The following is a 24455-nucleotide window of genomic DNA, read 5'->3' as shown; positions in this document are numbered from 1 at the left end:
AAACTTGGGTATCCTGCACTAATTACAAGATCCCAGGTGTTTCTCATGTCACAGACCAAAAGCCCTATTAAATCCCTCTGTCTTTCATTTAACAACTGGATGGAAATCTCTCTTTTTTTTTTCAGTAACTTCTAGATAATACCCATGATAGTAATCTAACTTTGTAACTCCACATGAAGGTCATCAAAATCCTATTATTTACTAGCTATACAAAGAAATACAATTACAAGTAAAACATCATTAAAAGAGACAAACATTTATCCTGATTCTTATCTTCAAGTAAAGCATTAAATTTCAGTTACAAAAGGTAAGTTTTTAATTTTTATTTTATTAAATAACAGAGGCATATGAATAACAGTTTCAAAAGGATAATGAAAAAAAAAAGATCAAGGAAAAAATGCTGACTTTGAATTTTTATTCAGTATTTCTGAGCAAACCAGAAGAGATTTCAACAACTTCAAGAAAGAAATACACCATATTACAATCTAGAGAAATAATCTGAATTAGCAGTTTGCTGAATAGTGCCATGTCAGTTTTTACAATATCCCACAAAGATACACTGAAGTTCTATCAAGTAGAATTATTTAAATACATCTGAAAAAATAAACAGGAATTAATAAATCATTGCTTTAAAAATATAAAAACGATGAATCTAAATTTCTCTTTGGGTAAGTAAGAAATTAGATGTTAAAATGACTCAACTTCACAAGTTGATGCACTTTCAGATTACTGATTTTTCAAAAATAAAGCAGCTCCACATTGAATCCACTGGTCTTGGTTTCCTCCACAAGGTACATCAATATTTGTCACCACACGGTCTCTCTCCACACTAGAGTAGACTGGTAAAGATATGCATTCCTCTGGAGAATATGGACCATATGCATCCTGTCAACAAACAAACTCTTAGTTGTCACATTAAAAGACAACAAAGCCCGAGAAAGCAATATTCTCCACTGGCATGGTAACTAAAGTTAAGATACAGTTTGGACACTGCAGCCTTGGACAAGGAAGTCTTCATTCAGGGCACTAAGGAGAAGGACTGAATGAAGCAGGGACTTCAGAAAAATTTCTCTCTCCATAACTCAAAGGCCAGGAAGGAAATAAAAGGGGTGATCCTGTGAACTACATATGAAAATCTTCCTTCAGCTAAAACCCTCCCAAAAATCACACATCAAAAGTGTCTGCAAAGCAGGCTAAGGGAAGTGCAGATCAGTTTCCTGCAGGGAGAAAGCTGCTCAGGAGCCCCTGTGCTGTGGTGTGGGGAGCAGCTCTCCTGGCAGAGCCCTGGCAGACCCTACTGCCCCCTCCACCCCTGTAGCAAACCCTGCCCTCCTCCTGAGGCACAGCCCCTGGTGTCATCTGAGATACCTGCAACCATCATACCGCAGGAACTACAGTCCAAAAATCCTTACCCCACCCCTTCCAGGCTACTTTATTGAACTGTTCCTCTCTGTTGCCTACCACAAACTGCCTGATTTCCTCCTAGGGCTTTGCATGGGGCCCTGTCCATATGTGTGACCACAGAACTGAGCTCAAAGACTCCATCAAGACTTCCTACAGCACTTAATTTCAACCCATGATGTATTTAGTTACTACAAATAGATCAGGGTTTGATTCAACTGATGCATATTAAGCATGTTTTCTGTCAAACTCAAAATGTCCCATCCTGTCAACAGGAAAATGTCAGATTTTCAAGAGCAAAATAACAAAGAAGCAGACTTGTCAGAAAAGAATTTTAAATAAAAATGAGTGCCATTTTAACTCAAATCACATCAAATGTGAGTTAGTGATGCTCCAATATTAGAAAATAACTAAAAACAGGAAAAAGGAAACATGCAAACAATAACTGCTTCAAGTACTTTGCCTTGCATGTGAAGTATAAAATCATTACTAAAGAATTTTGCTGTTCCTTTTGAAAATCAACTTCCCCTGTCTTTTGAACAACAGTGTTTCAATCCTTGCAGAAGATTTATGTGTGGTAATATTTGTATAGAATAATTTATAACAAGGAACTCAGCTGTTCTCAGAAGGACTGTACTTAGTCCATTTATTCCTCGGTTAACACTACTGAAGAAGACAAAATACTGGCCAGACTGAGAGTAAAATATTAATCAGAATTTAAATTTTGCCAAAGCTGGGAGCCAGAAGCTGGCCAGTTTGCTTTCAAAGACCTGTTTTTACACTTTTAGGAACAAAATATCTGTTCTTGTGCCTTTCTCCATCCTGCTGATGTTTTAAGGAATAACATTATTGGAGGGTTAAAACCATTCTGTGGAAGTCTTTTTAAGTCACAAATCCTTATGTCCTTGGCTTAAGTACAATCCAAAAGTTCTCTTTGTTAGACTGCCTCATACACAGTTCCATCTCCTTTAGTGACACCCTTCACAGCATGGGATCCATCAGTGGATTAAAAATGGAAAGGACCTTCACAGTTTAATGTGAGAATAAGAGAACAAGCTTATGAGAATAAGCATGAATATGAGAATAATCATAGTGTTAATAGCTAAAAATATTCTGTTTAGAGCACTGCAGGATTTTGAGGGGATTCTCTCAGAGAAATTCCCTAGGTTGAAGTTGAGTTTGGTTGAAAATTACTTCAAAACATTACATTTTACATATACTTTTGCTCACTAGATTTCAAAAGTTGTATTTATGGAGAAAAGAAAACAAGTTCAAAACCTAAGAATTCTAAGATAATATGTTCAATTTTATGCACTCTTCTCCTAAGGAGAGATAATTAAATTAAGGGAAATGAATGATTTCCAATTTTGCTTTGGTTTCTGAGCACAGTATTTGATTATAGTCAATTTTTACAGTGATTGTAAAACAACTCAAGGGTAGACCAATTCAGAAAAACTCTCCTTAGATACACTTTGTATTTAAAAAGTGGGCAGTTGACAGGTTATGGCCTGTGTTTTATAAGAACTAGATTTTTTTTCCAACACAAAGATGCCAGTTGCTATTCATTTCAAATATAAGTACATTTGACAAAGGTTCATTCATTGATTATTAAAGTATCTATTTTTTTAATTGTACAGATAAAGCTCTCTGCTGATTTCACATATAACTTTTGGATCCTACCTTTGGAGTTTAAAAAAAATAGTCTTATTAAGAAAAGTACTAAAAAATCTGTTTTATTTCAAACACAAGATGAACATCTTTCAGAACAATGAAGAAGTCTCATTTAAAATGTGTTTCCATTTGGTGATATCATGGAAAAACACACATATTACCATCCTCCACATCCACCACTGAGCCAATATATTAGAATGTCTGGCAATTCTGTATTTATCCCATGCACCACCTCTCAAGTAAATTAGGAATCTGTTTATTAAGGTGAAAAAACCAAAACCTGTAAATACCAAAAAACTGAGAAATCCTTCACTGGTCAACTTTGTAAGAGCTTTTGTGATGTTTTCATTTTTTGTCCTTTTTTAAAATTTTCAGTATTTTCTTTCTTAATCAAGCTGGGAGCAATGGTGCAGATGGTGGTTAGCATTTACTTCTGTGTTCAAGGTCTAAATCTGTTGACCTTTATACTTCTAATGCTGTACTATAATATAATGCTATATTTCCCCTGCTGGAAATAACAATGAGAGAAAAAGTAAGTTGGGATACAGCAGAGTGTTAGCAATGGAGCTCCTTGTGCATTATCTGTCACAATACACAAAGGCCATCATGGAGGTCTAGGCTGTCTCTAGAGTCACACCCGGCAGACTCATCCCAGATATCTTCTGATGGGATGGGCTTCCTAAATGTAAGTGAGACGAAGTCCATAATAAGCAATTTTTTGTTAAAAGACACACCCTAGAATATATTCTATTTGACTTTTTGAGTTATTTATCAGCAATTGCTATGCCAATTGAAAGGCAGAAGCAGTAGCAGATTTTACTGTTTGGATTACTTTCTTTCATCTTAAAATCTGCAAGCAGTGACATTTTTTTTAATTAGTTTAAGTAGGAGAAAGGCTTTCTTTGCTTACAGCTCACATCATAATCTCTCTTTTTTACTGCCACTGCATTTTACTTTAATATTTAAAATGCAAAGAAAATATATTCTAGGAATGAACTCCAAACATATGTATATATTTACTAATAAAGGTTTGAAAACATGCCAATGTTTTTAAAAGACAAAGAAACTAAGGTATGACTGAAATAAAGCCCTCGAGTTCATATAAGCAATATAAGCTAAAGAATATAAACAAAATAACAATAAGTTTCCGTTTTAAATAATGTAACTGCTTTTCCTAGTAAAGACTGTGGTTTTTATTTTGAAATGAAAGGAAAACAGGTCAGCAACATCATACTGAAAAGCTACTACACAGAAAAAATAAAATTATGGGTCTTGAAAGTTTAGGGCTTTTAATAATTTAGTACCTGTGGAATCCAGGCCATGAAACAAGGGAGAACAGATGACACACTGGGAGAATCATGCAGATTTTCTGAAAGTCGATTTCCATCGAAACGACAACCTTCCAGTTGTAAGCCACTGATCTGCCATGGAAATATAAAATATTCAAACATAAATAACAGAATTAAAATGTCAATAATGATTACACTGTGCTTTAATAAATGATGAACCTTTTTACTGTGAGCAAATTTTTAAATGACAGGAAATTAATTACTGTTATGTTCTTTGTGAGAAGAGGAAACATGATTTAAAAGCAAGATCTGGACCACACTTCACTGTGAACTTCCTCTGATTTGGATTCACATTCTTTGAAATGCCGGAGAAAAATACCTGTAAATGTCATTAATTATGAAACTGCAGTTGCCTGGCATTTGATTAATGGAATTATGATAGCAACAGCCGAGTTCACAGCCATTAAAATGTCGAGAAGAAGAGAAGAACAATCACTGCAATAAGCATGACTTCCTGCTTGGAAGTCTGAGCTCAGCTTTCAAAGAATGGAATGTGCAACTACACAGCTTCAGCAGAGGCAAACAAAATACATTGAAATAATATGAGAGAAAATTTTATTTAACAAACTCAAAACTTCTTAGACAAGCATTTTGTTGTTTGGCAAAAAATTAAATAAGAATCACAGGTGCTCCTTAAGTAACTATGCAATGCTTTATTTGCAACATCTTTCAAGTGTTTTCTTTTAATTAAGTAATTTCAGCCTCTGAATTAAAGGTTCTATTTTTTCTTCTCTGGAGTCTTTCATAAGTTGGTGACCTCTATTCTAGATTCCTTAAAAATTAATTCCAATATTTGCTGATAGCTTTATTTTCCTCAGTACAAATACTTCTAGATTGCAAATAATAATATTAACATTAACATTAACATTAACATTAACATTAACATTAACATTAATAATAATAGTAATAGTAATAGTAATAGTAATAGTAATAGTAATAGTAATAGTAATAAAATTATTATTATTATTATTATTATTATTATTATTACTACTACTATTTTGGCCTGCTGAAGTGACAACTTCCATTTTAACAGTAATAAAACTTAATTCAATAATAACTTTTATGCAGCTTTTCAAAAGGCTAACTATCCAGCTGCAGCAGATATGTAACAGAAGCTACAATCTGAAAATCATCTGCCTGTTACACTATCGTACTAAAGCCTGAATTAAATTTATCATACTGAGGTTTGCTTTCACCAAATGCATGGTTCATAAAGCAGTGCTGGAATTAGGAAACACAATGTCGCTGGAAATTGGAGGAGTGATCACATAAGGAAAATGGAGAAAAATGTAATTTTCCAATATATTTTCCCTTGCAAGAAATTTTGAAACATCTATCAGATTGCATAAAGGAGTTAAAGTATGATGTTACAATGAAGATTAGTATCATAGATGAAATGGATATAATTTCCTTAGGTAATTTTAGTATTTTAAAATTATGTATTTCACACCAAAAGATGGAATAAAGCAGTAACACAATGTGAGTTACTGTCATGATTGAAAAGCAATGCCTTCCTCCCCTGTGTTAGGTGTTTTCAATTAATAATATATTAAGTGTAAACTAGCTAAGATTACATTTTGCATATTTAATCTCTAATTATTCTTTTGATTGCAGACAGGCATTACACTCTTCAAGGATTTGCTTCTTTAAACTGATATTTCTCTTTTATTCTCCCAGCAGAGCTGGAGAATCTTCCTTACAATGTGCAAAATGCAGATGTAAAAATTTTAATATGAAAAAAATATTATAAAACATGGCATTTAAAAAGCCATAGAACAAAGCTGTGCTTCTCCTTGGACAGACAGTGACCAGAGAAGTGACAATGCTCTTTAGAGCAATCTGTGCTTCATACAGACTAGGACTAACAGCAAAACCACCAAAGCTGTGGATAACCTGAACCAAAACAATCCCAGATGGAAAGTTCAGAGTAGACTTTTTGTCTAACTTTCACACAAATTTTAGAAAGATTCATCTCCTATGTTATTCTTTCTGTCCTTCTTGCTTTCTGCAGGGAATATTTTTAGGGATCATAGTTTAATAAATAACTATGGCAAAGTTATTGGACAAAGATTGGTCTGATGAAGCAGTTTTGAAGTTTGTTGCTAGGGTGTTCAAAGGTCTGGCTATCCTGAACATCTCTGAAAGAAATTTCTATAGAAGTGGGTTACCTATTGAAAAAACTTTTTACTGCACTTTTCTTTGGTATTTGCAGTGCCTTTGACATTACAGTTGTGGAAAATACCATTTGATCTCCTGGAAAACTTCTCCTGGAAACCAATGCTAGAAACTCCTTTGAAGATTAGGACCCAATTTCTACTTTCATTCAACATTAAAAGACATTAAGAGAAAAACCCCAACAATACTAGAACAATGTACTTTCCATACCATTTGACTGAGTACACCAATATGTTTTTGTTTCTATAATAAACACTATAGAGAAATTACAAGTACTATGATAGACTTGAATTTCACAGCATCTGTAATATAATCATAGTATCCTTGAAACTCACCAGAGAGTAATGGCAGAAATTGACCATAAATTTTAACTCTCACAAAGAATTTGGCAGTTCACAGCTATCAGTACTAGTTTAGATTCAAAAAACTTATTTTTACACATTACAGACTATGTTTCTTTAAAATACCTTAGTAGAAAGTGGGCTGATACCATGGTCCAAAGCACGTCTGTTTCCAAATTTCAAATTCTCTGCAACAGATCTTCCCTTACCAATTAATGCCATAATTTTCCATGATATGATCCAAACTGCAGCAGACTTTGGGAAGTCGTATTTTCCCTTCATTACCTCTACAGGCCTCCATAATTAATTTATTGACATTTTGGGATGGAGGTATACTGTAAAAAAAGACCTCTCAGCATGCCTTATAATAATATATCTGTCAGTTGCTAAGAGTATAGTTTTGATATTAATACTCATATTGTGGATTTGAGACTCTCAGTAATTTTTTATTTTTTACTATGTATATTAAGTCCTACCCAAGGTCATATTACTTACTACCCAATAAGTTTCTTACCATGTTTCTTCCTTTCTTTCACTCTTTTCTACAATACAGAAAATAGAATGCCAAAAGGAATGACTACCTGCTGTCGTGCAACAGTGCAATCAGTGCACAAAGCCAACAGAAGAGATGTATTTGCATATCAATATGTAATTTTAGTGCAATAGCCATATATTTTCAGTACCTTTTGTTAAAGCAACGTGGAGTGACATTAAAGAAGATGGAATTTCATACAGATTGATTCTAAGTGATATTGAGGAAGGTGTAATTTTATACAGATAGATTCTAAATCAAATATTCATCACATCCTACTAGAGGAGATCCACTCCACATCATACATTTAAACCATCACCTGAATTAACACTGATAATTTAGCATCTCATTTGATAATTCATATAAGACTAAGGTGTGTTCTTGGCCTGATTTTTCCTCTGCCTACTTTGCAGTTTCACTGACAGCTCTAGAACTGCACACTTCTAACTTACAGATGATCATAGGGTAAATTGTTTGTATTTTTAGGCATAGTAAGATCAACCATCTACAATTGCTGAAGCTTGATGCCATTTTTTAAAATCACAGCAAGACCAAGAAAGCATTTTCATCATACAGATTATAAGGAGATCTCCTTGTTTTTTCCTTATCACAGAATAAATTCTAAGTCATGAAAACCTTTTAAAATAAAAAGTAAGAAAAAAATCTTGAAGAACATGTCTTCAAAGCCTGACAGTTTTCCTAAGAAAGTTATATAAAGTATGTGTGACTATCAGGTTTAAATTCACCTGTATTCCCACTTGTACTTCCTTCAACAGAGACATTCTATTAGGTTTTTAAATATTTGTTGATTCAGAGACTTGAGCACAACTCTCCCAGACCCTGAAAGAGAGTCCCTCAACTCTATGAGTACAAAATCAAGTCTCTCAGTGGAGTTAGTTACACAAAGTGAAATAATACCATTTGCATCAATTGAGACTGATAAACCTCAGAATACCCTACATCATGGTCTGGTTCCTGCAGGGGAGTCTGGTAAGCTACAATTTCTTATTTAGGTGGGATAAAACAAGTCCCAGCTATCTCACCACAGGATGTGTTTCAAGACTTATTATTTTGGCTGATAGAATTCTCTTTCTTTGAGTTCCCACTCAGAATAGGTTCCCATTCAACAAAGTTAGCCTGAATTATTGAAACTGCTGATACAACATTTACTTTACCAGTATTAAAATTCATAGTGCTCTGGTGAACCAACCTTAATGTACAATCCAGAGGATCCTTATCAAACAAGATACATTTCAGAGAATTACTTTTCTGAATCAATAATAGTTTTATGCCCTAGTTATAGTCCCTCTTGTATATAGCTTTACTAATGGGGAAGTCTCCTCTCAGTTCTCCATGAACATGAGGAAGGACTCATGGTAGGGAAATCTAAATATTCAGCATTGCAAAGGGTTCCAAAGCCTTTCCATTCATCAAAGATTAAAAGGAACAGTAAAAATACTAGTGATTTCTTACTAACACAGAATCAATGAGTATTTCTCTTACAGAGAAAAAGATAGTACTCAAATCAAGTGAAGAAACTTGACAGGATTCTTATGTTTTGCTAAAAACAACCAATCACCTCACTGCTTCCTCTATTCTCAGGGCAGAGAATTTCTCCTTAAACAAAATTCTTTTTTGATTTTAAATCCCTCTTAGAACATGACACGTTCTTGTAAAGCAATAGATCATATACATTAACCTTTTGCCTACACACGATATAGACTGCCAACAGTGTACTTTAACTAGCATTGCCAAAAATTTACCACATAAATTCTCAGACAGTAAAACATTTTAAACTTCAGTCAGAAGTTTAATACAAACTGGAGTACTGTAACAAAACTCTTTCCTCTCATTCTTTATTTGCCAAGCAGCTCTTTCAATCTGACAACTGTAAAACACTGTGATATTTTTTAATATATGAATCCACTGAGTTAATGTTGTTTAGGACTTGACATTAGGTACTTGACATTGACTTCTGATATTTTTCAAAAATGTTAACATGGTTTTGAAGAACTTCAAGCTCCTACAGTCTGCAGCTTATAGCTAGGCTACTAGAATGACTGGTCTGAGATGTGAAATTCAGTTTTGACTTACTGCTATGGCCTTAGAAGCTTTGGCTGAATCTGTAACCTCAGACCATGTGATTTGCAGGTATATTTGTCATATACCCGGTTTATACCAAGCCCTAAAAGTTCCCTGGTTTGTTTATCTCCAACTTCTACAGACCTGTCTTCTCATGCTTCTTATGAAATGAAGCAGGCAAGCATTACTCTTACTTAAATATCAAGACTGAAGAATTTGCAAATTACATTCTCTAGGTCCAACAGGAATTATTTCAACAAAGTTCAAAAGACTGCACTGTATTTAGGGCAGATTGGATGACTACAGTTATGTTTACTGGCTTTATAATATATTAATCTTTTAGGAGTATGAAATCTTACATATTCTGTATTAATAATTTTTGACAGAAAATGTGTCAGAAGCCAGCTCAGAACCCTAAAATCTCCCCCACCCTTGTTTCTGTCTGCATTACTAGACTAGAGAAGGTGCCTTGCCACTTGCTCTCTCTCCCCTCATGCAGCAATCTCTGCTTCAGCTGCAGGGACCCCACAGCTGCTGCTGAGTTGTTGCACTGGGCACAAGTGTCTCTGTGGGGATGTGGTTTTAAGGGCCAAGCTCCATGCTGAACACAGAATGTGGAGCTGTGCAGCATTATTTTGGGATCAACATATCTGTAGGAAGACACAGCACAGAAAACTTATTTTGCCAATTCCCTACAAAATTAAGTATAAAAGAAGTGCACAGAGACCTGTGCCGACCAAAGTGGTAGTTTTACCTGGAATTAAAAAGTTAGTTAGTTAGAAGTTAGAAGCTAGTTAAAAAGCTAAATTAAACAATTTGAGGATTCATCTCTACTTTGCTGTCAAAGCAACCTGTGGTGACTTTATGGGTGCTAGCTGTAGGCTTAACTAACATTTAAAAATTCTTGGGTTCTTATCATATCAAAAACTAGTCATCTTATGGTTTACTCCGGTTTATTTCCTTAGTAGTCTGCTTCCAGCGATTAAAGAAATTCTAACACATGGCCTTAGACTTACAGATTTACATTTGTATTTCCTCTGGTTACCAGCCACTCATCTATCTGGACAAGAGCAAAATTCTAACTTATAAAAATTGCACCTTCAATTTTCATCTAAGAAGTGGTTGAAGAGAATGGAGCAATAAGCTTAATTTTAAAATGAGAACAGTGACCCGGGAGAAGACAAAAGATAACTGCTTTCCTTTTCTGTTTTCTGTGGAATTTTGCACTGTTATTTTAGTAGCTGTATACCATTTACCAGTCATTTTACCTCTGGTACACCAATTATTTATAGGTCAGTTTTCTAGGAAGTTTATGGGCAGATGACTTCAGCTATACTGATAAAACATCCTCATAAAATACTAGTACAACATCCTAGTAAAATACCTTAACTTGGAGTTTGCCTTCCTGTATTCGCCCTTTCCATGAAGCTGTAAATTTGAGGCTGTCCACCGAACACCTCATTACTCTGCAATGGAAACACACATACAGTAAATCTTACAGATGTGTAACAACAAGATATCAAACACAAAACCAAACTCAATGTATTTTCAATGTGTACCATATGATACTAAGTCTTACTTTGAAGAAAAATACATCTCTAACTGAAAAAAAAAATAAAATCTAAGTATTTAAACAGGTAACAGCTACTTTACTTCAAGGCAAGAAATAAAAAAAAGATGACTGGTGACAGCTATTGACATAACTTTTTGGCTCTGTGTCCTCAAAATGAAATAATCATCCTCACACATAAGGAACAATGGCACATTAGCACAAATAGGCACATTATTTTTCCCTCACCTTGCAGTCTCCTGGCGTAAGGCATTGAGAAATGTGTCTGGATGAAACAGCTCAGAAAGGTCAAGGGTGTCTGACAACAGTTTCTGTTTCTCTGCTTTTTCTACCCAATTCTAGAAGACAGAATAAAAAACAACAAAAAAAGAAGAAAAAAGAAAAGAAATCCTGAAATAACTGAAATTATTATTTGATTTTTCTACATTTTGAGTTAATGTGGGTATGTCAATTATTAGGGTTAATGAAAAATGCTTGTGTAAACATACTGTAACCTCAAAACTTAATATTAATTTCTACTATTTTACACTAAAAAGGAAATGAATGCCCTCTTAAAAGATAAAGAAAATGAGCAGTTTATATGTAACATGACTCACCCATTCTAAATAAATTCATGTTTCATTCTTTGTTCATTGCAGCTTACTTTCCACAGTGAAAAGTTATCATTGTATGATGAAAATTATAATTTCAACAATTTTATCATTGTTGAAACCCTATTTCACCTTTACTTACTGGGGTGTTTATGTTTTCCATCAAAATAGCTGCCATTCCTGTGTTTGCTTTAATAAGTTCAGGAAAATAACTGCATTCCTTTTAGGTACACTTTAAGATCATTTTTCCGTATAAATAGCACATTATATTGAAGCAACACTTGATTTTCAATCTGCAGTAACAGTTTCTATAACTACTTGCCAACAGGATTTTTAAAATATTCCTTACTACTAGGTTGATGCTGCCATTTTTAGTATATTAGTTGGAGACATGAATTCACAGAACTGATTGTAAGATAAAAACTAGACTCTATTATACATGGCAATAAATGAATCTAATAAAGGTGGGGGGAATAATCCTTACAGAGCCCATGTCTCAACCTCCTTCCACTCTTCTTACTGGCAGCTGGGAAGCCTGTTAGGAGCATCAAGCTTGGAATTTCTCACCAATGCAACATCTTGCGTGCCAGCATGGGAAAAGAGACACACATTGCACCTCACCATCTTTATAAACCATGCCATCTTTATAACCCTAAGAAATGCAATCTTAGTTTGGTTCTCAAGACATTAACAATCTCAGGCAAAGAATTTGCTCTCTTCAGACAAGATAATCAGGTACCTGACTGGTTATACAACAGTTCACGCTCAAAATCCTCTTCTGAAATGCTTACAATGTATCTCTTTGGTACAATTTATTTATATTATATAGTCACAGTCCTTACAATGGCACTGCAGTATGAACCTGAAGTCACTGTACAGCCCACCCTACAAGTAAGTTCTTCACAAATATGTCTTCAAGGCCAGGTTGGATGGGGCTCTGAGCAGCCTGGCCTAGTGGAAGGTGTCCCTGCCCATGGCAGGGGAGTGGAACCAGATGATATTTAAGGTACCTTCCAACCCAAACCATTCTGTGATTCTGCAAATATTAAGATAGAAACTAATCAGAGAATAAGATTCCACATGCTATCACATGAAATATGATATCAAAACAGAACAGAGAAAGACAAGCCCCACTCCTTTCTAGATACCAGCTCCCAGGAAATTATAAAATTGCTGTAGTCACTGAATAAAAAAATCTTGAAAGTTACACTCTCATCACACAATGTACCTGCCAAGCATCTATATCATGTTTAAAAATCACTTTATTGTATTGTTTGAACTGCTGACAGATGAGTAATTCCATAGAACCATTTTGGAAGTGACCAAATCATCGAAAATTATAACACTCAGTAAGTTTAAGTAGATAACACTCAGTAAGTTTTATTTTATTTTGGCAGTGTGTCACACATCTCCATAATGTTTCCACCATGTTAAAGCCTTTAATCAGTTTTGGTTTTTTTTATATGCCACATCACTGATTACGAGCCCTCAACCCAAATGATTATGAATCAGTTCAGAGATTTCTGCTTTCCATTTTCATTAGGTAAATGTACACAGTTAATGACTCTTATCTGCATGATTCTTTTAATGACTTTATATAACTTTATGAAACTTATTACTTCAATTTCTTTTATCATTTCAGTACATGTATTCTGATTAGGAGAGGTTTTGTAAATTGTTTTGTGTAATAAAAGTAGACATCACTTCAACTTGTAATTAATATAATCATTATATTGCTGTCATCAAATAAATTTTTAATGTAACTACTAAAGAGAAACACTGTCAGGAACACAGATGTTTATATCCCACCCAATTAAAAGACCAGTATGGGTAATATTAATTCTGAATTCATATAACTAGTAGTACTAGGATGTACACAATAACAAAAACTTTCATTAGACCACAAAAGCAAAATTTTAATGTCTTGTACTGCTTGGTATAAAGCTGAATATGCAGCTCATTTACATCCATTTAAATAAATAATTTTAGATGCAATCAAATGTATTTTACAACCCAATTGTAAAAAATATCCTTATGTTTATTTCAGTCCTATAAGATCAGATGACAGCCTATTAGGGAAATGCTACACACTCGAGAGACATCACCACTCTATTGACAGATCATTTGTCACTGGTAGTGCCACTGCCATAGGGCTGGAAGAGATCAGGTGTTGACGGGAAGGAAATTTAAGCTAAGCTGTAGAAAGACTGAAGTGATGTTTCTTGAAAGGGAGAAATCCCTCACCCATCCCAAATCTGATAGAAACATGTATTTGTCAAAGTGATGAGAAGTTGTTTGACTTCTTATTCATCTTGGATTGCCATGCAGCATTTCAGTCTGAAGGGCTTTCTTCCATCACCAACTCTTATATAACCAACAATGTGGTCTACAGTCCGAATATTCTAACTCTTAAAATAAGTTTATTCCAAAATGTAAGGAAAAAACCATCATCCACTCTTCTTTGCAACTATTTATTTAAAAAAATCATTATTTCAATATTTTCTGAATATTTCTCATTACAATTACACTAGGAATTTAACTGTCTGTGATAGATTAATTTAGAAAATTATTACTATTAGAAATATTATATCAAAACTTATCAGCAATAGCCAAAATGCTTGCAAAGAATTCCTGGGAGGGTATTTCAAAACTTCCATTAATGTGGGGTTCTGTTTGCTATAATAAAAACACTTTATTTTCTTTTCTTTCCCCTTACAAAAACAAATCTATTAGCATGGTCTCAGATAATTCAAATAATATTTTTTCATGCATCTTAACATTCAATAAACATCTATTCCACTTTCAGAGAGAAGTCTTCCTTATCATCAATAATCCCAAAGCAAACTGAGTGCCTCACTGAACAGTGGAAGAATAAGGAGGCTGCAGATTTTCACATTATTATTTATACAGCTTTAGGAACACAGAACTCCTCTAAAATGAAGCAAATACTCTTCCTTCACCAGTTTTAATTAATTCCAAATGTATATTATTCTACTGCATTTTTCTACTTCTGTGGTCCACAAAGAGAACTTATACTGAAAAAGAAAATCCTATAAATCACGACAGAAGTGATTTCATTTTTGTGCCTAAATGGAAAATTGTACTCAGTGTTACACACATATGCATAGCCAGGAACCATACAGTATAATTCTGTTTTTCTACAAGTTTTAGAAGTTTTCCACATTACTAGGGAAAAATATGCAGAACTTTGGCTAAGTCTGGCAGTAAATGATGGTGAGTAGCACTGCTAGGGGTGTCAGTACTCAGTTAACTGGAGTTTAGACTGAGCCAAGGTCAAACAAGCAGTTATGCTACAATCCCACTTTCCTCACAGTGCAGCAGCTGTTCTACAGGTGTGCTCCAAAGTGCAGGCATTCAATGATAAACACCAGCAGGAATGACAGTATTACAGCTCAAAGAAATGAAATAGAAGTATTTTTGTAGGCACTGAGCCCAGAGGGGGTAATGCCTAGGGTTCTGAGGAACAACAGGTATACAACAATTCGCTTCCTTGTGGTAATTCTTTGTATGTGAAATCCTTGAGCCTTTATTCTTGAGGGAGCTATCCTTCATTAAATGAATGTGTGAATATTGCAGTATTTCAGATATATGATAAGGTGTTGGCTCATACTTACAAATGATAAGTAACAGAGTAATTTAATTTGGAGTTTGTTTGATTTTTTTCCTTTTTCTCTTCTCTTTTTCCTTTCCCCTTGCCTTGCCTTGCCTTGCCTTGCCTTGCCTTGCCTTTCACTTCACCACTGGCTACTGCTTTAAACCAAATACTATTAAAGCTTTATTTCAGTTTTCCACACCTCAGAGCCCCCCTGTTTGTTGAGGAAGTCTGAGCAATAACAGCACAGTGTTACAGCATGAATGCTCTCGGTCCCTCAGCATCAGCATGCTGGCTAATCATGTGCTAGAAGCAGATACACAGTAAGGTCCAGCTGACAGAAACATAAGCAGATGTGATCTCATTATGGTTACTATATAAGATTATCTTTTATCAAAACAGAAACTTCCCCTGAATTTCTGTTTCTGACATTTAAAATGGATACCAGAATGATGCATAGGAACTGCAACAACATTCCTACAAGTTCATGACTGACATATGCCAAAAATATCTACTTCCAGATATTTCCTGTATGACCACTAAACACAGAATCCAGTTAAGCAATACTCCTATGCTTCATGCCTCCTAGTCTCTTCTTTCCCAAGTACATCAGTCACCAAGCACTAGATTGTATTGGCAGTTATACAGCAAGTGTATAACTGGGTAAGGAAGCCTAAGAACTGGAACTATTCCTTGGTGAAATCAACTCTCCATCTCCAAAAATAAGTTGCAGAGGACAGAAAACAGTGGCATACAATATTCTGGTGTAGATAACAGACTAGACTGTCTACAATAATACCTGGAAAAAATCAGGACTACATCAGATATAAATCCTTTGCAGAGCTCTGGAGCAGGGATGCTGAAATCTATACTGTGATGGTGCTGGTGTGACTAAACAGGGATACAGAATACTCAATATATTGGCCACTGGTAATGATGGGATGCACTGCAGTAATTTGGTTTACAGTACCAGCTCAAAGGCTATATTACAATGATGAGAGCCAACAGAGAACTGCTTACTTTGCCATGGCTCGTTTTCCCTGGTAACACTCCATGAAATACAGATTTTCCATTAGCATCTTCCTCACAGTCCTTGTTCCTTTACTGAAACAATGACCCCTTGAATAGCAGTAACCAGTCTCTTTCCATTTTTTTCATTCTTGTTTACCAGTCATTTATTTTTTGTTAACATCCTCTCTTAAGGCTGTCAAAATACAGAGAAAATATCTCACCCATGCCGGTGTCACAGAACTCTACTATTTTAGCAACTATTGAGGCTTAACCTAACTCTCAGACAAGTAAAAATGTTAATCAAACAGACTAGAGCAATCTAATCAGAAATTGCTTAACTCTGTGAGGCCCATATCCCAAAATGCCTAGAAGATACCACAATTAAAAGGCAAAGAAGGAAATCTGGGTTTTTCACATGAGAAAAAGAGATTACCAAATGGAAACAGTGGCTGGTGCCACTCCATTTAAACAAAGGAAGTAAATGATGTCATGGATAGTCTGCGATGTGGCATCCTGGCACACCCTCTTACACTCCATTAAACAGAACACTCCAGTACTGCTCAGATTAGCAAATAGTTTGTTCAAAAGAGAGATTACTGCTCAGACTAGCAAATAGTTTGTTCAAAAAAGAACAACTTTGTGTAGATGCCGAATATAATTAAGTTGGGTTTTTTTAAACTGATGCAGTAAGCTAGCATGGATTGTTGTTTGCTCCTACATTGTAAAGCTATGGCAGTTAGCATAAATGTACCTCAAGTGTAGCATATAAGCTCTCTGAAGCTCATAAAACCTTTTGTTAAACCCAAAAGCAAATTTCACTTGTTATGGCCAATTCCAAATGAACAGCTCATCATAACGGCTATAGGTCTCTTTCAGATGTCCTGCCACATGAGAAAGCTATGAGAATGCTGAAGAGCATTAGCATGGCATAAAACTTCATTCACGCCTGTTCTCAGGAAGCCAGAAAAACATGCATTAGGGAGCAATTTAAGGAAAAAATATTTCACCATTTGTTAAACACCACATTTTCTTTTTTTGTTATATTTTAAAATTAATTTTTGCTTTGTTTTTATTTAGCTATAATGGATTTAGTTTTTAAATTACTTCCATTATAGAAACAATTTATTCATGAAATTAAACATTTTGGCATCCAATCCAACTGCAATTCAGAGTAGCTCCAAATTCAACACCAATTTAGCTTGCTCAGGGCACAGTCTACTGCAGTTCTGGGTAACTCCAAAGATACCTCCACAAATCATATATTTCCACAAACATCTCTGGACAATATGGGTAATGTTTCTTAATTTAGAAACTTAAACTAGACAAGTGTTTCAGATGTGGCCCCAAAAGTGTAGAAGAATTAATAACTGCCTTTGACCATTTGTAAGGTCATTGGGAATTTTGCATTTCTATGGTATCTTTGATTTACACATTGGTTTCAGTTTTACTATTCTAGTAATATCTTAATGTGTTCCTTATTTGATGGATTCTTCTGTTGATATATCCAAATCAGTGCTCTTTCTCAGTGTGATAAAATACATGAATACACATGACAGAGTAAACCTTTTTCATAGCTTTGTAATCTGCGTATCTGAAGAATGAACAATATTTGGTTTAGTTCTAAATTATTTACTGCCTTTTGCCTGATATATAAGTAATTTCAATTGCTTAATTTATCGCATTGGATAATGAAATATTAGAAATAATACTGAAAATGTTAATTATAGAAAACGTAGAAGAAAACACACTGTGCTTTCTTCTAAAGTGTATAAGGAAAAGCACACGCAATGCTGCAAAACAGTATAAACCTGACAGGAATTTTGAAATTCAAGTTCAGATGTAGAGAACAGATTTCTCATTGGATCATAACTCTCTTAGTTCAGAGTGACTGTGTGGAATTACCACTACAAATATCTCAATATGCATTTGCATACTCTCCTTCATATGGGGGCACACAATCTAATTTAGTCACTATTTATAGCACTCAGCTGAACACACTGGGAAACATTATAGAGCAGGAAGGCATTTATCCTTCCTGCCTTTAAGCATCACTTACACACCTTAAATAAGGGATCTAAGCTTCCCATCACTCTTAACAACTCTTCTACTTTGACTCAAGGTTTGGTTTCTTCTTTCTTCAATTATGTACCTTGCTGAACATTTAGAAACAAAGACTACATCAGAAAGAATTCTACCAAGTAAAAACCAAATAACAAAATGAACAAAACCCCAAATCTGAATGCCTTTCTGTTGACTTCAGTTTTAAAATTCAGTCATGTCTGTTTACAGAATTGCCGAGTGCACTTTCATCCTGCTCTGATTGCTTTATTTGACTATGAATTCCCAATAGTAAAACTACTGCACACAACAGATAAAGAAGGGTTTAGTCAAGAATTATTCTGACTCTTTTCCTTCACAAACGAAATTTGAATTGACAGCCTTGAAACTTAAAAGGCTCCAAAATTTTAAATATTTTTTATATATTGGCAAATGGATACAATATGAAATTGTTGTAATTTCAAATTCAGTAATACTGCATCTCCTTCAAAGAGAGAAAGATAGGTCAAGATGAGGTTACATCTCTGCCTTCCCCCAAAGAAAAGATTGCTAATTAGGGATGATGCTCACTTGTGGAATGGAGATCTGCTTCTAATAAAAAATGAGCTTATTTTTAAATACATATCTGCAAATGATATTTGAGAAATAGTTACAGCATGTTACCATTGATTTTGACCTATTAAAATCTCAAAACAGGAGATAAAATATTTTGCAAACTGCTACACCAACCCAGTTCCCAGCAAACCGTCTAGAGGTTAAAAAAGAGCCACGATCACACTACCTTTTTGTTACAAACCTAATTTATTTCTACATATTCCACATAATTTATTTCTATGTATGAACTTCTAATTACATATTCTGAAATCAGAATTACAAATAAAACAATAACAATGGATTTCGAATAGATTGCTTACTTTTAGTAGATACAATATTTCTGTCAGTGTAATGGTGATCCGAACAGCAAGTTACTGTAACCAAGGACAAGTCCCACCTAACCAACCCAGTGGTCTTTTATGATGGAGTGACTACAGCACTGAGCAAGGGCAGGGCTACACACTGGGATTTATGAGCCATCTATCTGGGTATCTGTAAAGCCTTTGACATGGTCCCTCACAACATCCCTCTCTTTCAACCAGAGAGAGATGGATTTGATAAGTAGATTGGGAGATTGATAAGAAATTGGTTGGATGGTCACATCCAGAGGGTGTTGATCGATGACTCAGAGTCCCAGTGAACATCAGTGACAAGTGGTGTCCCCCAAGAGTCAACACTGGCACCAGTGTTACTTAATATCTTCATTAGTGACATAGATAAAGGGATCAGGTGTACCCTCATCAACTGAAGGACAGGATGCCACCCAGAGGGACCCAGCCAGGCTTGAGGAGTGGGGCCCTTGGAATCTCTTGAGGTTTAACAAGACCAAGTACAAGGTGCTGCGCCTGGGTCATGGCACCCCCTGGTACCAGCACAGGCTGGGGATGAGCAGATGGAGAGCAGCCCTGCTGAGAAGGATGTGGGGGTGCTGGTAGGTGAGAGGTTGGACATGAGCTCTCTCTAAGTTGTCTTAAAAAAGCAAAGCAGATTGATGGGATGAACCTACAAATTGGTGCATTAGCATGTGCTGCAGCCTTCTCATTTATTAATGGGTGGAATTTAAAATTACCAGTTTTTGACAGAATAACAGAAGGACTCGTTTTCATATGTGAATGATAATAACATCGTTTTCTACCACTTGTACTAAAATTAACCTTTTTTGCTTGAGCTTTTGTCAGACAAGACTATTCATTTTACTCTGCTTTCTCTTTTGCAGACAGCTCTGTCCATAATAAAAGAGATACAGTGAAAAACAAGTTATTAGAAACAGAGCAATCTACACTTTTAATTTTGACAGATTAAATGCATAAAATTGATTAATATATTATCATTGCATCTTTTCAGCTTTCTTCCTGTATTGTGAAAATGTATCTTGTAGCTTAAAGAGAAAAATCAATAAATGATCATTACTATTTTAGTTTAAATGAAGGATATCTACTACAGCTTTGCATCTTCTATAATATATAGCACAGCTTTTTGTAATTTACTAAGTATATAAATACTATCTTGCCTTCATAGAAGAAATACAGAATACTAAATCTAGGTTTTTTAATTTAAACCTAGGTTAGGAAAGAAAGATAATTTTCTTTAAAAGATTGTAATTTCATACATAATATCTGTAGAGACAATGACCTGGGTTTGTCCTCTTTTATTCAACACTTACAAAAAGTCATTTTATGAGTAATTATCTCCTGCAATAAATATTTTATAATCAAAGAGCTGAATAATTGCTTAGCAGTATGATAAGGGGTACTGCTCAAACTTCTAGTTACAAGATAGTATTTCATAATTTCAACAGAACAGCCATTCTCACAAAACATGCCTAGAATTTCAAGACTTTAATGAACAGCCGCTGAATTCTGTTGAAACAAATTACTTCTTTCAATAGTTAAGCCTGATATTTATTAAAATGCCCATAACTTGTGCATGCCTAAGTTTAACAGAGCACCAAACACTCACTGGGAATAAGCTTCAACAGCTCACAATGAAATGTGAGCTGGGGAAATGAAAGGAAATGCAGGTAGTGATATTTTCCCTTTTGCAATGCTGCTTTTTAAAAACTGTTTTTCCAGTTTCTCGTGCAACTCTTTTTTGTGCAAAAGGCATGTTTTTCCAAAACTTGAGATAAGTACAGCTCACTGGCAACTGAAATGATTTACCCTTGAAATAGCATAGTTTGCAGATTTAAAACCTACTGTATTTTGGAGGAAAAGAAACATTTCACTACAAAAAAAAAAAAAAAGTTATATTTAGTTATATTTAATTTTGGGCACCACAATATATGAAAAATATTATGTTATTAGAGAGTGTCCCAAGGAGGGCTGCAAATATGGTGAAGGGCCTGGAAGGGAAATTGCATCAATGCATTAACACAGCTTTATGTAAGAGTACAAAAAATGCTTCAGCTTTTGCTTTAATTTCCTTGGGTATTAGATCTTATTTCAATGGACAATTCCTATTACCCATCCATGTCCAAACCTTTTATCTCACATTCTGTTTGGTCCCTTGTTTGGATGGTGCATTTTTACAAAGCACTACTGCTCTATATCAGCCATTACTTAATCAATGCAATCTAAGTGAGACAGTGATTAGAAAGGACATGATAAAACAGCTGCTAAGAACTTCAAATTTGCCTGTCAGAGACAAACAAAACATTTTTTTAGTAGTACTTGCAAATTTCCAATTTTTACCAAGCAGTTATTAATTAGATATAAGGTCTTAAAAGACATATCCTGGCTGATAAATTTGGAACAAAGTAAAATCATTTTGCAACATGATGAGAACTGAGGGAGCCAATTGAAGATCAGTTCCTTAGCAGATAATGTTTGGCTGCAGTTTTATTTTTGTTTTGATATTCATGACAGCTAAAGAGGAGAAGCTGAGAAAAACAGCAGAAAAATGCTAATTCTTCAGAATAATGTGGAAATTTGAGCTAAAATAATGGAATGGGTGGATTTAAAACACAACACTTTTATGAATTTTTGTGCTTCAATATTAGAATACTGAATCTGGAGTATTCTGCACCGTACAGATACCTAGGTAACAGCTCTTCAAATAGAGAGTCATGAGAGGAACAATGACAAGGTGGGGAACCAGCCAAACTAATCTATCTGAATCAGCCTCTCCTAAAACTGTACAACACAAACCATTAAGCTATTGTCCCTGCTGCAAACTCTGCTAAGGCAATGTATTAGAAAACACTGTGAAAACTAAGTGTGATTACTTGGACTGGGATAGGCCTTATTATGGAGTGCTCAAGTGAATGAATAGCAGGACTGAGCATGGCTATTCTGGATTTGTACAAGATTTATTATGTGAGTTCTTTAACCTGGTGAAAATTGAGAGGATTTGATTCCCTTGGTTTTCTAAGAGCAGCCTTTCTGCCTGTTATCAGCGAATGAATATTTAATATCTCAGCCCAGATGCCTGGGGTGTGAAGGAGAAATTGTGGGGTTCCTATTCCCAGAAGGGTTTACAGTACATTCAGCAGGCAATTTCCAAGAGTTCAAACCTCATTTACCTTGGGCATCCAATCTACCTTTCTGGAGACCTAATTGTTGAAACGGAGGAATAGGGTTCCAAAACAGGAACAAAGTCATTCTTTCTTAAACAGTAAAAGACCATTAAAATAGTAAAAATCTTATACTAGGTGATCAAACTGGTATTGAAGTTAAATATTACCATGTTAGAGTTTACTCAGGATGGAAAGGGACAAGAGAAAATCTCAGAAAAACATAAGTCTCTTGAAAAAAATATCAAATTTAACTTCTTTATATACTAGGAGTACTTTTTAGATGAATGTACAATTTCAGCAAAACCTTTCATAAATTACGCAACTAAAAACTTTCAGTATTCATAAACATGTCCCTGATTAGAACTCTGAAACTGGTGTCTGAGGTCAGAATGTACACTGCAAGACTTCTAGCAGCCTTCTAACTCAAGAGTCATCCAAAGGAAGAACTGTTTTTGTAAATGACATAAAACCATCTGAGTCCAAAAGAATGAAATACAAGGTCTTCTTGGAACAAGAAGAGTTTGGGATTCCTTTTTGAAAAGGAGAATTTAAGCTCTTTATTTCGTTCTAGTGGAAACAAAAATCAATTTCCAATTTGTTGACTTGAAACAATATTTAACGTTGCTATTCAGCTGACATTTGCCTGGGCTGCTGTTTTGCCTCTTGGTAGCTGCAGTTCTGAGTCTGCTCTCTCTCCTTCTCTCTTGCTGGTATCCACAGCCATGAGAAGACACTTATCTAGAGACTGGGATGCATTTAATACCATTATATGCTGATGTGCCTTATTGCTGAGCTATGATCATGAACCACAGGAGAGGGAAACCACAGAAAACATTTAGGGTGCCATCATGAGGAAACTGACAGTAAAAGGACCAAGAATTAAAACTTATACAATGACAACTGATGATTCATACATTTCATATCTTAATGTTGGTAGCAAATATATCACTATAGACAGACACGTTGAAGCACAGTATTATAAAGTTCAATGTCAGCACTGCTAATTGAAAGTATTCAGAACTCCATCTTAGAAGAATGTTCAATACATAACTTTTGCTTCAATTTAAAGCATCCAAATATCAGAACTTTCACCTGGAAAGAAACCACCTATTTACATCAGGTCTGTCACCATAACATAGTACACAGCAACATATGGCTCTACTGCATTTTACATACACAAATTTCTTCACACTTTCATTAGGCAGGGGTTTTTTTGGTTTTGGTTTTTTTTTTTTTTTTTTTTTTTGTTTGTTTTTTAAATTTGCTTTTTACTGAGTAAATTCAGACCTAAAAAAATGCAACACCTGTTGTTTTTCTGCCTGTTGTTGTGTAATGCTCTCAGAACATCTTTTCACTTCTATAAATTCTGCTATAAATATTTCACCATCTGGCCTATATTTTGTGTTCCTCCCCATCCCCATTAAATGCTTGCTGTAGTTGCTTTTATTGTTTCCTGCACTGGCAGCAAACCACTTGACAAGGCAGCCTTTAACTAATAGCATAGGCCGAGACTTACTCAATCCTTAGTAAATGTAATCCTTTAGTACAACTTTGATCTTTCAGTGTCTCCTATTTTGTCTTAAAAATGCCTAAATTAAACCTTTGTCAAACAGTACAGTGTAAGTCAATATCTTACAGTTAATGTAACAGAGGGACATAAGAGTAACTAAAAAAAAAAGCTTATAAAGCTGGTCATATAAAACTAATCCAAAATATGGCATTTATTGAAATATAAATCAGAAGATAATTTTCAGAGTTGTGAGATATCTTTATTGAATTTCTGAATACTCACCTAGAATTAACTACTGATTAATTACATTTATAAAATCAATAATGAAAAGATAATTAAAAAATTATCAAGACTAATCAGGAAGGTGTAATGGGCACAGTCAGGATTTGGAATCACATTTAAGCAAAAAGATGATTCAACTGAAATGCCTAACTAGAAATAATC

The 24455-nt window shown here is 34.8% G+C and overlaps 1 protein-coding gene across 3 annotated transcripts in view; it reads right to left on the bottom strand.

The window, feature by feature from the left end:
- Positions 1-353: 353 nt before the first annotated feature.
- DYNC2H1 (dynein cytoplasmic 2 heavy chain 1) overlaps positions 354-24455 on the bottom strand; it is a 143796-nt gene continuing 119694 nt past the window's right edge. For all 3 annotated transcript variants that reach the window (XM_005482581.4, XM_074535163.1, XM_074535164.1), the window contains exons 86-89: positions 11350-11459; positions 10936-11017; positions 4377-4493; positions 354-885 (exon numbers count right to left, since the gene is read on the bottom strand). In XM_005482581.4, the coding sequence (XP_005482638.2) occupies positions 727-885; positions 4377-4493; positions 10936-11017; positions 11350-11459 (468 nt within the window). In that variant the 3' untranslated portion in view covers positions 354-726. The remainder of the gene's footprint in view (positions 886-4376; positions 4494-10935; positions 11018-11349; positions 11460-24455) is intronic.

This window comes from Zonotrichia albicollis, chromosome 2 (genome assembly GCF_047830755.1).
Source record: "Zonotrichia albicollis isolate bZonAlb1 chromosome 2, bZonAlb1.hap1, whole genome shotgun sequence".
In the NCBI taxonomy this organism is placed as follows: Eukaryota; Metazoa; Chordata; class Aves; order Passeriformes; family Passerellidae; genus Zonotrichia; species Zonotrichia albicollis.
Note: the sequence above shows the minus strand (reverse complement) of the source record. Positions and strands in the feature narration are given on the sequence as shown.